Source organism: Semicossyphus pulcher, unplaced genomic scaffold, assembly GCF_022749685.1.
Source record: "Semicossyphus pulcher isolate SPU_LCO1_2020_fin unplaced genomic scaffold, fSemPul1.0.p SCAF_16, whole genome shotgun sequence".
In the NCBI taxonomy this organism is placed as follows: Eukaryota; Metazoa; Chordata; class Actinopteri; order Labriformes; family Labridae; genus Semicossyphus; species Semicossyphus pulcher.
The window spans coordinates 11,188,760-11,203,434 of record NW_027211670.1 but is presented as its reverse complement, the minus strand read 5'-3'; the positions used below and the strand labels follow the sequence as shown (position 1 = coordinate 11,203,434).

The 14,675-nt window shown below is 42.3% G+C and overlaps 1 protein-coding gene across 1 annotated transcript; it reads left to right on the top strand.

Moving 5' to 3' along the window:
* The first annotated feature begins 367 nt into the window (after positions 1-367).
* med24 (mediator complex subunit 24) lies at positions 368-14,535 on the top strand. The gene is made up of 26 exons (XM_069664406.1): positions 368-440; positions 712-842; positions 956-1,038; positions 1,157-1,195; positions 1,282-1,355; positions 1,639-1,862; positions 2,039-2,150; positions 2,256-2,406; positions 2,664-2,777; positions 2,990-3,043; positions 3,163-3,245; positions 3,392-3,478; positions 3,694-3,793; positions 3,902-4,044; positions 4,167-4,204; positions 4,304-4,386; positions 4,613-4,791; positions 6,686-6,785; positions 7,162-7,337; positions 9,183-9,447; positions 9,986-10,167; positions 10,248-10,341; positions 10,534-10,633; positions 11,473-11,553; positions 13,614-13,762; positions 14,185-14,535. Exons 2-26 carry the CDS (start codon positions 713-715, stop codon positions 14,299-14,301), a joined length of 2,958 nt encoding a protein of 985 aa, XP_069520507.1. The 5' UTR covers positions 368-440; position 712; the 3' UTR covers positions 14,302-14,535.
* Positions 14,536-14,675: the final 140 nt, after the last annotated feature.

Sequence of the window (14,675 nt, the reverse complement as noted above, 5' to 3'; positions counted from 1 at the left end):
TACCACTAGCTAAATGTCAGTAACGTTACAGCTTACGACAGACAAGTGCCTGTCTTGACATTCAATGTCTTTACATTACGTATTTCTGCAGTATTAAGTACATTCTCCAGTCGGCTGGCTAGTGTTCTATTATTAAGAGCACAATTTGAGTTTTAGCTCACCTTTCTTCCTGACATTAAAGGCACAACCGACCTTTCAGTGTGCCTAAACTTGTAAGCTAAAGTGCGACATCTTGTGACACTGCTACGTAATTACGCTGCAGTTTAGCGTTGAGCCGTTAGTCACCTCTCCAACCAATCCGCAGAGAGAATACAGTGACGTTGAGAGATGGACCAATGAACACTCGGCTTATTCACAACAAAAATGGCGTCCTTTGTATTGTGAAGCAAAGGAGCTACAAACAAATACATTTTATGATTTGAAGAACTAAAAACAGCCAGGTAAGCTTTAAAATGTAAAAGCAATGCAACGTGAACGGTTTTTGATCGTAATCTTTCACATTCGTCTCTTTATATTACCCAGCAATTTAACTTTATGTTCATTATTTCCTTAATGAATGGCATCGCTAGCTTGCGGTTAAAGTCAGCCAGCTTAATATTAATGAAAACGTAGCCAAATTAAGCTAGACTAAATGGTAGTTTACCTTGAAAAAGCGTTAATGGTTGTGCCTTGAAAAGTTTTAAATAAAAGTGTGCGGATCGTTTCTTCCAGGATGAAGGTGGTCAATCTGAAGCAAGCCATTCTGCAGGCATGGAAGGAGCGCTGGAGTGACTACCAGTGGGCCATCAACATCAAGAAGAACTTTCCAAAGGGAGCAACATGGGACTACCTTAACCTTGCAGGTTACAGAAAAGACAGCGAAGTTCCCCTGTCGTTATGCAAATGATATTGACTCGACACCAGTTGTCTTACTGCCATTTGTCTTAAGGCTTTAATTGTTGTTTGTGTATTCCAGAGGCCCTGATGGAGCAGGCGATGATTGGTCCCTCTCCAAACCCCCTTATTTTGTCTTACCTCAAATATGCAATCAGTTCCCAGGTAGGACAAAAAGCAAAAAAATAATAATTGTGTGTCAAAAAGTATTTTTTATAGCATAACGACTTTATAAACAAAGAGTTTATTTGCTAGTTTTGAACATTACCCTCTCCCTCTTTAGATGGTGTCTTATTCCAGTGTCCTAATGGCCATCAGCAAGGTAAGTTATGCTTGATTAAAAATTATAGTGTCAAAAATTGTACTATTAGAAAACCATGGTTTACATGAGTGTCTCTTTTCTGGTAGTTTGATGATTTTTCTCGGGAGCTGTGTGTCAAGTCGCTGTTGGAGATCATGGACATGTTTTGCCATCGTCTCAGGTATGCCAAATTGTATTTGACAGTGATGTGCTTTCCCATAAGTATAAAATAAAAAAGAAAAGGTTATTGTTAATATATATCCTATTACTATTGTAAATCCTATCTTCCCTTGGATTACATGCATCTTGACCAGACTGTTACTCTTAAGCCACTTTGAATAACAGCTGTTAGATAGCTGCATACCTCAAACTCTTAATGAAACATGTGCTCTTTCTACATACACCTAAGCCTAAGGTGATTAATTTGTAAACAATAACTATCTCTGCTTCTCATCTCTCCAAAGCTGCCACGGCAAAGCAGAGGAATGCATTGGACTGTGCCGGGCTCTGCTGGGAGTGGTTGTTTGGCTACTGCAGGGCTGTGCCTGGTACTGTGAGAAGCTGAGAGAACTTGGTCCGTCTGCCAGCACTGAGGCCAGTCTGAGGGCCTGCCAGGAGAGGCTTCATAGTCTCATGAACAGCAGCAAGAACAGAGCCCTGGTGCACATCGCAAGGCTGGAGGAACAAGGTGCTGGGATTTTGTTATTTAGTCAGTTAATGTCTGAAAAGCTCAAATTAAATCTTAGTATATAGTATGTTAAATGTTGAAAGATTTGATATTAGAATATCACTCCCAAACAGTTTTTCTGCATGATTGTTATGAGCCACACATCTTACAGTGTTATGATGCTATGCCCCCCAAAGGTTCCTGGAGCAATGTAGAGCAGGCAATGCTGAAACTAACAGATGGCCTCAGCAGCGTATCTAACCAGACACTGAGATCCAAACTGGAGGACAGCTCCTCACTAGTAAAAGGGTGAAGATTCCCTCCTCATTCATAAATATTGAACACACACATAGTACAATAGTATACAATTTGAAAAGCCGTCATATTTAATCTTCCTGCTAACCCTTTCCACAGTATTCCCTCGATGCTGTCTGTGCAGTGTGACCCTGAACTCCACGCCTCGTTCCCATCAGTCCACGCCTTCATCATGCTGGAAGGGACCATGAATCTGACAGGAGAGACACAGCCACTGGTGGAGCAGCTGATGATGATCAAGAGAATGCAGGTGAACATGAAGCTGCAGAGATTTAAGACTCAAATTGAAATGAAAGAAGTTGTAGGGAAAATAAAGTGCTTGACAAAGTCTTAAGTGTCTTAAGTTTCTTACTTACAATTTAAAAATGATGAGAAATTAGGCATTTATTTTGTTGCATTTTCAAGAGTTAAACAGTAACGCAGCCTAAATATAAGGTTGGAAGTCAGTTGTTCTTTGTATTTTATTATTTTAAGCAGCAATCTTCTCGTATTTTCTGTCTTCTACAGCGAATCCCTGCTCCTATTTTTGTCCTGGAGATCTGGAAGGCCTGCTTCACTGGCCTCATTGAGTCACCAGAGGGCACAGAGGAGCTCAAATGGACTGCATTCACTTTCCTCAAGGTAAGATCTACACCAAACATGGAGAATGCTTCCTTTATCCACATGTGAACTGCCATGGTCTGTCTTTATTGTTTGCTTGGCCAAAGTGTTTAATTCCAAGTCAAAAAGGACAATAAAGTCACATGATAATCAGTTTACAATAGGTATAGAATTATAAACGCACATGAGACTCAACTGTACTTGAATATTTATTTCTTGTTTCTTCATACTAGATTCCACAAGTTCTCTACCGACTCAAGAAATATCCTCAGGGTGACAAAGGACAGGTAAAACAAATAACTCGCTGATCTCTAATTTCAAACACATAACACACGCTGACAGTATCATTAGCATTACGTATTTCTATGGTCTAAAAAAGGCATAACATGTCAAATGTATTTTCCAGGACTTCATGGATGATGTCAATATAGCATTTCAGTACCTGCTCAAGCTTACACCACTGTTGGACAAAGCCGATCAGAGATGCAAGTAAGCGCTTTAAACCCCTGCAAAAACCGTATCCACTGCCTGTAATCTCATTGTAAGACATTCTATATAAGAGGACCAGCTGAATGCCAGGTAGGCCGACACCATGTCGCTTATCATGTGCCTTGTGTTTTCTTTTTTTCACGAAGCTGCGACTGCCTGGGCATGCTCCTGCTTGAGTGCAACAAGCTCGGTCTGCTGTCTGATTCAAACACAGCGTGCCTCACCTCGAAACGGTACGGGTTCCCCTCTCACAATGAAGAGCTAATAACGTCCGATTAAACCTACTTTGTTCTCCTTATTCCTCATGTTCAGGGATGAAATTTTGTTCACCATATTCACACAATACACCGTATCCCCCCTACCTCCGCCCCCATCTCTGCCTCGCTCTCCTCTGCCTCTCCCTTTCTATCCCTCTCCCGCTGCAACTTTGATTCAGGACCGAGGACAGGGAGTTCTCCCCAAAGCCAAAGACGGCTGAAAATGCTAACATCCAGCCCAACCCAGGTCTCATCCTGAGAGCTGAGCCCACTGTCACCAATATCCTCAAGGTAGACCACCGCATCTCACAGCAGAAATGCTGTTACACATCTCTGACTGTCTGTAACATCCTTTTAAAACTACTTAAACTCCATAACTCTTCCTTTCTTGTTCATTAGACAGTCGATGCAGACCACTCTAAGTCTCCTGAGGGCCTCCTGGGGGTCCTGGGACACATGCTGTCTGGTAAGAGCCTGGATCTGCTCCTGGCGGCGGCAGCAGCCACCGGCAAACTCAAATCTTTTGCCCGGAAGTTTATCAAGTGAGTCATTAAATGCATACCAATTAACAGTGAGGTCGTTAGTGTTGCCTTGTTTCCCAAGCTGGAAAGTCCACTTGGGCTAAGACGGGGATTTTAATCATTTTTTTCTCTGTTTATTCAAGGCTGAATGAGTTTCCCAAGCACATCAGCGGCGAAGGATGTGAGTTCAAGTAGAAGAGTGACGTGTTCCGATGTGGGAATTTCTTTCCTTCTTGACATATTGTTTATTTATTAAGCTTTTTCCCCTCTTCTCCTTCAGCCAAGTCTGCATCAGTACGCGCCCTGCTGTTCGACATCTCCTTCCTCATGCTCTGCCATGTGGTGCAGACGTATGGATCTGAGGTTCGTTAGTAGAGATCATAACTTGTCAGAAAAATGTCAGAGTATATTGATGATCAAAGATGCAGTAAGTGTGGATTTTGCATCAAACCAGCCTGCTCTTTCAGTTTCAGGCCACAAGGTGTCCACAGAGGACTGTGCAGTAGTGATCAAACATTTTCTGCAGCGTCTCTGCCCGCTGAAAAGAAATCACTTAAATACATGTCTGCCCTGTATCTCTTCCTTCCAGGTGATCCTGTCGGACCCCAGCCCTTCAGGTGAGACGCCTTTCTTTGAAACGTGGCTGCAGACCTGCATGCCCGAGGAGGGCAAGACTCTGAACCCCGACCACCCCTGCTTCAGACCAGAGCCCGGCAAAGTGGAGAGTCTGGTCACCCTGCTGAACAACTCGTCAGAGATGAAGCTAGTGTAAGTTTCAGGCTAATCTGGGATTTGTGCATGATTCAACAATTTTATTGTCAAATATGCAACTTTACTGAGGACAATAATTCCCAAAATACCTTTTTTATTCTCTTTTGTTTGGCCAAAATCATTTCCATTCATTTCAACCGAAAGAGGGAAACCCATCTTCCTTTTTCAGCACTTTATTTAGCACTATTACTATAGAATATAAACATGATATAACATGTCTGTAAGCAGATATAAGTGTTTATTAACGTATATTTCAACAACTATAATTCCTCCTGTGGGCGCATGCTGGTGTATAAACAAAAAGTGAGGGACAATTTAGTTAAACACATTTATAATAATATAGAATATTAGGGGTTGGACAAAATATCGAAACGGCAAGATAATGTTGTCCTGACTCGTGCAATACAATTATGGATAGTCTGGCTCCCCATCTCGGATCCCACCGGCTATAGTCTGAGGACGACGTAGCCCATGGGGACAACGGTGAACATGCCGGCGGTTAGCAATAAACGACTTCCAGTCAAGACTTCCTTTTCCGCGTGCTGCTACGTTCACAGAAAAATAAACCGTTTTTCTTGTGATTTACTTAAATAAACGTGTCTTAAGTTTGCTGGAATAACAACATCATGATGCAGATTAGTAAAGGGTCAAAATGAAGCTTTGTCGGGTCTGTCCTCAAGAGGAGAAGAAAACTACTACGGAGGTCGGATCGATCATTTCTGATGCATTTGGGGAAGTCGGGAAATCTAAACGCTGAACGGCTTCCGTGTCACCTCGTCAGGGAATTTGTATCAAGTTGAATCTAGAGCAGATTGTTAGCTGTTAGCATGCAGATGTCTGTTTATAGAGATTAATAAGAAGCTAAATCATCGTCAGATCACGCTGATGGGAGCCGGATTGTCATTACGGCGCATTTCGACTGCTTTTGCTCTCCACACGGACTGTTCTTCCTACATTTCTATGTAGAATCTGTAAATAGAGATTAGCTGGCACCAAATATTGATATTTTAATTTACCAAATATTTGGCGCTCTAAAAGGATTTCCCTGCATTTGGACTCACTGCGTCACTACTTCATGACATGACATGAATGAGAGTAACGTGTATGGAAATTAATTGGCTAAAGAAGTTAATCAGATCTCGTGATGTATAATTATATGATTGTCTTGTAATATATCGCTGTACCGTGATATTATTGTTATCGTGGGCCACGTATCATATTGTATCGTGAGTTACCCTGCGATTCCCACCCCTACAGAATACTGTACTGTCATACTGTGAAGGGAGACTGGCAACACTACAAGTGTGACCCCGACCAAGCATCGTTCACGACCCTGCGCGAATGCAAAGGTCATCGGGGAGGCGGGACAAGAAATTGTCAATCATACATTTATGCATCAGAGCACTCTGTCGTCCTATTGGTCAATGGCAGGGAACACGTCGTAGGAGATGTGTTTGTGTAGTCTGATCCTGCCATTAGCGCTGTTTGGCTTCTGCCTGTGTGTTACAGATGTCTGAGCTTCTCAACAGTACCTGAATGCACCAGACAGGCAACAATAATAAATACACATAATTAAAAAAAAAAAAAGCAATGACTTTCATAGAAGTCAGACATTTGTATGAGTTTGTTCGACCTCAGTGCTGCTTTAATTTATATTTTCGTTGAACATCTTTAGCACTGCTTGAGCCTGTTGTCATTTAATTTTGAACATAGCCTTTAAACGTTTCCAGATCAGATTGTAAACAGATCATTGAGCACAATGATGACCTGCAGAGTACTTAAATATTTAAATGAATATTATTTCTGTTCTTATCAGTTATTTCATGTAATTAATAATACAAAGAAACACTCTAAATACAAAGTTTCCTTGATTTTTTTTCTGTCGGCACAGTCAGGTGAAATGGCATGAAATCTGCCTCAGCACTCCGGCAGCCATCTTGGAAGTTCTGAACGCCTGGGAGAACGGTGTTCTTTCTGTGGAGGCGGTACAGGTCTGTTTTAATCCTTTGACCTCTTGTATCTGGAATAAATCTGCCACAAACATCCCCAACATGCTACAACATGTCTAAGAAATGACTTTTTTCTACATTGGTGGTTTGACTTGTTACCCGGAGGAGGATGACGTATTCCGAGGAAATTGACGTGTAACAATGTGTAAATAACTTGCAACAGCAGTGACGCCCCAAACTCCGGTTAATGCAGCCAACTTCTCATATTTTCCCTTTCCCATGCAAGTTTTCGTATCACGCAAAGTGGAAGGCACAGTTTTAGTCATCTTTTCTTTGACCATGCTACACAATCTTACCACATCCTTCCTTCCTTTTTTTTTTCTCCGCTGCTGCCATCTCCGTTTCTCTGCGAGTGCAGAAAATCACAGACAATATCAAGGGAAAGGTGTGTAGCATGGCTATCTGCGCCGTGGCCTGGCTGGTGGCCCATGTGAGAATGCTGGGGAGGGATGAGAGGGAGAAGCCCCAGACTATGATCCGACAGCTCGTCACCCCGCTGTATGGGGAGAACACGCTGCAGTTTTATAATGAACGGTACAAACAGCTGAAACACACTTCACGACACTTCAGTAACACACACAAGCATAAAGGGGGTGAGATGGGTTAGATCAATATTTGTGTATATTATTAAGTATCAATAAGTTAGCACATTAACTAGTTACTGATCAGCATGCATTTTAGCAGCATATTAGCTCTTTAATAGACTGTAAAAAGCACTTATTGACGCCTAATTCTGCGTGACTTTAATCTACAACTACTCGGCCATAAACTAACTCCTCAATTACTTTCTATTAATATTTTTTTTGTACATGAATTACAGTGTCTTTGTTTGTCTTTATAAGGCAGTAGCAACATAATACCGAGCAAAGCAAATTAAGATTTTAACTCATGCGTAACAAGGTTTCACCAGCAATATACAGCTCCGGAAAAAGAAATTAAGACACCACTCCAAATGTTCCTTTAATCAGCATCTCTCTCTACACGTCATGGTCCGCCCAATCCAGATCTGAACCCCGTTGAAAACCTCCTGAATGTGGTCAAGAGGAAGATGGATGGTCACGAGCCATCAATAAAAAAAAGAGTGACCTAACGTCACCCAACAGCAAGTGGCTGAGCATGCCAAGACACATGCCAGCTGTATCAAAAACCACGTTACTCCACCAAATATTGAAATCTGAACTCTTCCTAAGTTAAACATTCTGTTGTTTAAAGGTGAACTTGAACTTGTTTTCTTTACATTTATTTTTTTTAATTTATTTTAAAAGGAGCAATGTACAATATTTAAGCATTTGATGCGTTGTACCAGAGTTAAATAAAAGCTAATTTTCATCCGCAGTCCCTTGGCAGGTCACAATGCCCCTTTCGGTTATCTTAAAGATATAATCGAAGGTATTGAATATTTTCATTAAATAAATGTCTGTTAAGTCTCTGTCTATCGCCGAATGAGGTAACACAATGGAGATTGAGCCTATGGCCCACTGATGAAAGCCTTTGCATGTGCTGTATATAGTATTATTAAGGACTGGGTGTCTGTGGTGACATTCACAGAAAAAATCACAAGCAGCGCCAAGTTAGTGACATGTTTTCCATCACCCAGCAGTGGTTGGTCTGCCAGAGAGGGTAGGCGGAGCTAAGCGGCTGCTTCTCCGGTCTCTGCAAGTGTTGCGAGTAAACGGTAATCTACTATGGCTGAACAAACAAAGAGAAGATCGATGACTGCAGATACAACTTCAAAAATAAGTGAAAATCCAAAGAAAAAGAAACAAATTCGACGCTCAGATGAAGCAAACAGTCTAAGCGAACAAAGGGAGCCAACCTTGGACGTGCGGTTTAATTGGAGAGTGTCCTCCTGCAATGACCGCATAATGCGGAAGGTGCCGCCAAAGAGAACGCACTTAACATCTTGGAGATTAAACCTTTAACCAGTCGTCATTTTCTGCAAATAAAAGACCCAAATGAGAATATTTTATTTTGGAAGCAGGAGAAATGTTGTTTACAGTAAAACAAAAGTTAATTTAACACAAAGACAAACTTTTAAATAGAAGAACTTTTTCCTGCAGTGGTCTCTTAACTTTTTCCAGAGCTGTGAGATTAAAAATACTTAAAGATATCAAAGTAGACACTATAAAAATATCTATAGGTATGGTAGTTGAAGAATATGGTCAAGCAGATTAAGGCATTAATAAGTGCTTTAATAGGACTAATGAAGAGCCAGTGTTTTATAAGTATGCAAATAAGCGACAGGTCAAACTATATTGTGGGAGACTTTGTTTAATGATGCACTACTTTCTGATATCACAGACAATAGTTATAATATATACTACATGAAGAAGAATCCCTATTTCTACATGGATTTACAATCATGTCTTCTCTCTCCAGCGTGATCATCATGAGTTCCATCATGGAGCACATGTGTGCCGACGTGTTCCAACAAACAGCGGCGACCCTGCGTCCCCCAGTGGAGGGCCAGGAGCCGATCCCCTACCGCAACCTGCTGCCGGCCAAAGACCCGATCCACGTGGCCCTCAGCAAGCAGTTCCAGACGGTGCTGCGCAAAGGCTGGGTGGACAGCCGCGCCCTGCATCTGTTTGAGAGCCTTCTCAACATGGGAGGGGTCTTCTGGTTCACGAAAAATTTGGTCAAGGTAGGACAAACAGCAGCGTGAGCTAACCAAAGTTCAACCTGGAACAAATCGTCGTCTGTTAAAGGTCGAGCATTTATGGAATCTTCCGTTTCCACATCAACGCTTGTTATCTGAATGATTCCGTTTGATAAGATTGTTCTACATATTGTCATTCCTCTGGTTCACACTCACACTTACGCTGACACTGTGGGTTTCATCTGACAGTGTGTTTCATCAGTGTCGGTAAAAGAGGGAGTCTTTTTCCATGTGTGTTTACTAAGTGTGCAAGAACAGACGCACTTTACTGGTTTGTGTCTGATATGTTTTTTTTCTGCAAAATATGTTTAATTACCTTGTAAAAATCCTCCCAAGGCATCTCCTCCTTCTCCCTCATTAAAAACTCCCAAATCTGCATCGTCCCCGCCCACACCTCTCTGCCATTGTTTAGTAGCAACTTGTTTAAACGTAGCTAGCCTGTATCGTTGTAATAAGTAGTAGTTACATTAACGTTAGTAGTCAGAAGTTATGCGTCTCATTGTAGCACTGCGTCTCATTTCAGGAGCTGCTGAAGGAGACCCGCCAGGAGTGGGCCAACCGGGTGGTGGAGTTACTCTACAGCATCTTCTGCCTGGACACTCAGCAGATCACCCTCACCCTGCTGGGCACCATCCTGCCCGACCTGCTCACAGACTCCGCCCACTGGCACAGTCTGGTAGACCCACCTGGACAAGCTCTGGCCAAGTAAGAGAGAAGCTTAACGCGGCTGCTTTTATTTTGGGGCGTTTGGGGATGTTAACTTCCCTCTCCTGATGACTCCTCAGGTTGTCCGTGTGGTGTGCGCTCAGCTCGTACTCCTCCCACCACAAAGGCTCGTTCTCGGCTCGGCAGCGGAAAAGGCAGCGAGAAGACATTGAGGTAAGGCTGAAGCACAAAGGCGTGTTTGTGTCATTTGGGCCGCGTGTTATGTTACACATGACAACACTATTATCAGCATGAGGAACTGATGTGATAAAGCGTGGGAAATCTGTGATCTAATTCCTGATTCCTAATTGATGCTGCTACTAATAATACCAAGGATAGCTGTAACTGTTCTATGTTTGGCCGTAGGACTACAACAGCCTCTTTCCCCTGGATGACACGCAGCCGTCTAAACTCATGCGGCTGCTCAGCTCCAACGAGGACGAGCCTGTAGCCCTCTCCAGTCCAGGTCAGTCTATTAATGTCTGGGTTTTTAATGCACGGTTTAATTATGAACCCAGTGGCCTTTCAGTCCGTCTGAGCTGGGGATTATGCAAATACCAGATGGTTTTAAAATCAGATGCACTCTAAGACCCTGTTAGTTTGTTCTCGTATACACTTTTAGCCCTTGGTCTTTTAAATCGATCCGCCTCAACATGAATCATCATATTACACTGAGTATCTTTCCCATCAGAGGGCTCTGCTGTCTAATGTGAGCTTTTTACTTCAAACGTTTATTACGTACGTAAGAGTAATGAAGGGTTTGTATGTTGTTTCCAAACTACTCTTTAATTCAGACGCTCTGTTTCCACTTTTTTTTTGCACCGCCGCCTGATAAAGGAAACCCAACACAGGGTGACGATGATCTAAGTGTTGCATGACTTTACATGATTTTCTTTATAAGCTCCACCTTTTTCTTTGAAAAGACAATTCATTTAGAAACCACCAATACAAGGGTTGTTGACTAAGCTATTCACATATTTAGCTGTAAACAAAACTTATTGCTTTAGAATGATGATGCCTCTGATTTACTGTGAATGAAAGGATTCGTATTTAAGATCGACCTAGTGACATATGGAAACTAAAAGCTCTTTATCTTTAAGAGAACTTCTTTCTAACCAGGTTATTTTAGGAACAGAAGAAGATTATGTAAGACGGCGGCGGAAGGACCTCTTCATTTTGTCAACCACTAACAGAACACTTGAAGGATCATTTAAACTTCCCTTTGGGTTATGTTGCTTTGTGTTTGTATTATAAAGTAAAGACTACTACTATAACCATTGACGTGTGTCACGTGTTACGTCACAGGAGACAGATCCATGAGCAGTTCCCTCTCTGCCTCCCAGCTCCACACGGTCAACATGAGGGACCCTCTCAACCGAGTCCTGGGTAAGTGATGAGTGCCAAACTGTAAATCCAAATGAGAAGACGTAAAGGGTGAAGTAATGAAAGAATTGGATGAGCATGAATGACAAACTGTACTTCATAGTCACCAGATCTCGTGTTACGCAAGTCCCATTCATCATCTACAGTACGGCAGGGGTTTTGTCCTATAAATAGCATCATCTGAATACAAAGTGTGGGAATTTCCTTTAGAAGTATGGTTGTAATTCTCTCCAGGAGGAGTCCGACAGACTAATATAATCCATGCAAAATGAGACTGAAGCAGCTTTTCGTACGCAAACACATTACAACTACAACATTTAGTTTGGAAACCACTTTAAATTGAGATAATTGTTAGAAAGAAAATCAGTCCCGCCAGTAATTTCACGGTCATTTTCTGTGACTGTTGCGGCCTAAAATACCTGATTTCCCGGCAGCTTATTTTGCCATGTTTTAAAGGCTAATTTTTCAGTTTAACACATCCACTGTGGGCGGCTGGTTCAGCTCACTTGGTAGAGCAGGCGTACCGTGTACAGAGGCTACAGTCCTCGATGCACTGAGCGCAGGTTTGACTCCCAAAAAGCAAAAAAAAAAGTGCAGTGGTTAGCGCTGTTGCCTCACAGCAAGAAGGATCCTGGTTTGAACCCCGGTTCACACGTAGTGGGCCTTTCTGTGTGGAGTTTGCATGTTCTCCCCGCGCATGCGTGGGTTCCCCCCGGGTACTCCGGCTTCCTCCCACAGTCCAAAGACATGCTCGTTAGGTTAATCTGTGACTCTAAATTGCCCCTTTGGTGTGAGTGAAAGGTTGTCTGTCTCTGTGTGTCAGCTCTGTGATTGACTGTTGATCAGTCCAGGCTGTAAGGCAAGGCAAGTTTATTTATATGGCACATTTCAGCATCAGACAATTCAAAGTGCTTTACACAGAACAACAAAAAATAAAATAAAAACAGCTAAAACAGAAGCCAAAATATAAAAAAATAAGAGTAAAAGCTTCAGTGCAGACATAAATAATTAGAATAGTTATTAAAATAGTTTATTAAAAGACCTGCATGTTTCTGGGAGTTTGTTCCAGATATACGGAGCATAAAAACTGAACGCTGCTTCTCCATGTTTGGTTCTGACTCAGTCAGAAAGCAGACCTGACCCTGACGACCTGAGCGGTCTGGATGGTTCGTACTGTGTCAGTAGACAAATGCATTTTGACCCTTGACCGTTCAGCGCTTTGTAAACCATCAGTAGTATTTTGAAGTCTACTCTCTGACAGACAGACAGGGAGCCAGTGTGAAGACCTCAGAACTGGACTGATGATAAATGCATGGACCAGTTTTTCCTTTAATCCTAGATGTCTATGTACCCCGCCTCTCGCCCAATGACAGCTGGGATAGGCTCCAGCCCCCCTAAGCGGTATAGATAATGGATGGATGAATGATACTAAAGTCAATAGCCATACGTGCAAGAGAAAATCTGCACATTACTGAACATATTTATGCTCTTTTACTTGTTGTTCCGGCTGCTGCAGTAAAAGCATTGATGGGACAAAGGGGCAAGACTAGCTCACTGTACAGTGACTCTCTGAAATCAGTGATGACACAAACATCAGTAACAAGTAAGGCAGTCAAAGATGCCCTCACTTCATACAACATTGCTGACCTCAGGGGGTCAGTATTTGGAATATACAAAGAAGTGAGTTTGGTGGAAAACGGTGACGAGTCAAATTTGCAGAAAATTGCAAAGTCAAAAAAAAGTTGCGATACTGGTTCCAGGTAGTTGAATTTGTGTGAATTCGAGTGAATTTGCGTGAATGCAACTTTGCAACTTCCTGGAGGGACTGGAAAACACTAGAAACTACTTTTGCTGAATTTTATTCCATGATAATCTGACTTTTACTAAGTTTTGTTTGCCTGTTGAGTCATTTGACAACGACTCTAACGGAATGAGCACTGCGTCACATATAATCACACTTGCAAACCCACAGAATAGCTGCCCATTTCCTATGGAAAAATGTCACAAACTTGTCATGACATTAACCTTTAACACCCATGCAACCTGTCCTCCTCCCCCCTCAGCCAACCTCTTTCTCCTCATTTCCTCCATCGTGGGCTCCAAGATGGCGGGGCCTCACACCCAGTTTGTGCAGAGCTTTATGGAGGAGTGCGTCGAGTGCCTGGAGCAGGGAAGTCGAGGAAGCATCCTGCAGTTCATGCCCTTTACAATGGTGAGTTATGAGCCGGGAGGAAGAGGCCAGACAGGTGCAGATAAGGAGGGAGAGGAGGAGCTGTTGCATCAGACATTGTCGGGAAGTGGTTCTGCTGAAGAGTAAGGAGTGATGAATGAGAGAGATGGAGAATCCAAGGGTCAAGGGTGCTTGAGTTGTAAAAAGTCACTTTGCTGCAGGGTCTGACTCGGAGGGTTGTGGTAACCTGTTAGCATAAAACAGGGTTGTTTTTTTATGAGTTCAATAAATCATCCATGCAAATCACCAACAATCCCTGAAAACCAGAGCAAAGGTCATAATTAACCCTTTTTATTATCATAATTAGATAATTCTGTGCCTTGAACACTGTGACACCACTGAACTGTTTCTCCAGACGCACTAAATCTGAGAAATAATACTGATTTGTCCTCCTTTGCCTCCAGGTGTCTGAGCTGGTGAAGCTGCCTGCTCTGGCTAAACCCAAAGTGGTCCTGGCCATCACCGACCTGACTCTGCCGCTGGGCAGGAGAGTCGCTGCCAAAGCGATCTCCGCTTTGTAAATTGTGGGTTTGAGTGAACTTCCTGTTGACCCAGTTTAAACAGAGCAGATGTTTAAAAAAAAAACAAAGTTTGTTTTGTGGTGAGAGAAGCTCTGAAACTGTCCGGATTGTCCAATTAAAGGGATTGTCTTTATTGGAATGTCTGAAACCACGTCTCTGTGAACGCTGTTTTTTATGTTCTTTTTACACTTAAAGGAATTTGTAAATACTTTTTAAATAAATACAGCCCATAAAATTGCCTGAAAAGTAGTAGTTCTCTTTTTTGCACGTTAAAAGATCAAAATCTGTTTACGTCACATTTGGAAGTTAATATAATGTCACAACTGACCGCGGGAGTCTCCAGCGATGACTCAGTTGAATGATCACACGCTAAC

Bases quoted from the DNA above. Each gene is read 5' to 3' on its own strand.
- med24 (XM_069664406.1), top strand. From the start codon at position 713: ATGAAGGTGGTCAATCTGAAGCAAGCCATTCTGCAGGCATGGAAGGAG. The intron at 1,356-1,638 runs GTATGCCAAATT...ATCTCTCCAAAG, and splicing joins ATGTTTTGCCATCGTCTCAG to CTGCCACGGCAAAGCAGAGG. The intron at 7,338-9,182 runs GTACAAACAGCT...TTCTCTCTCCAG, and splicing joins CTGCAGTTTTATAATGAACG to CGTGATCATCATGAGTTCCA.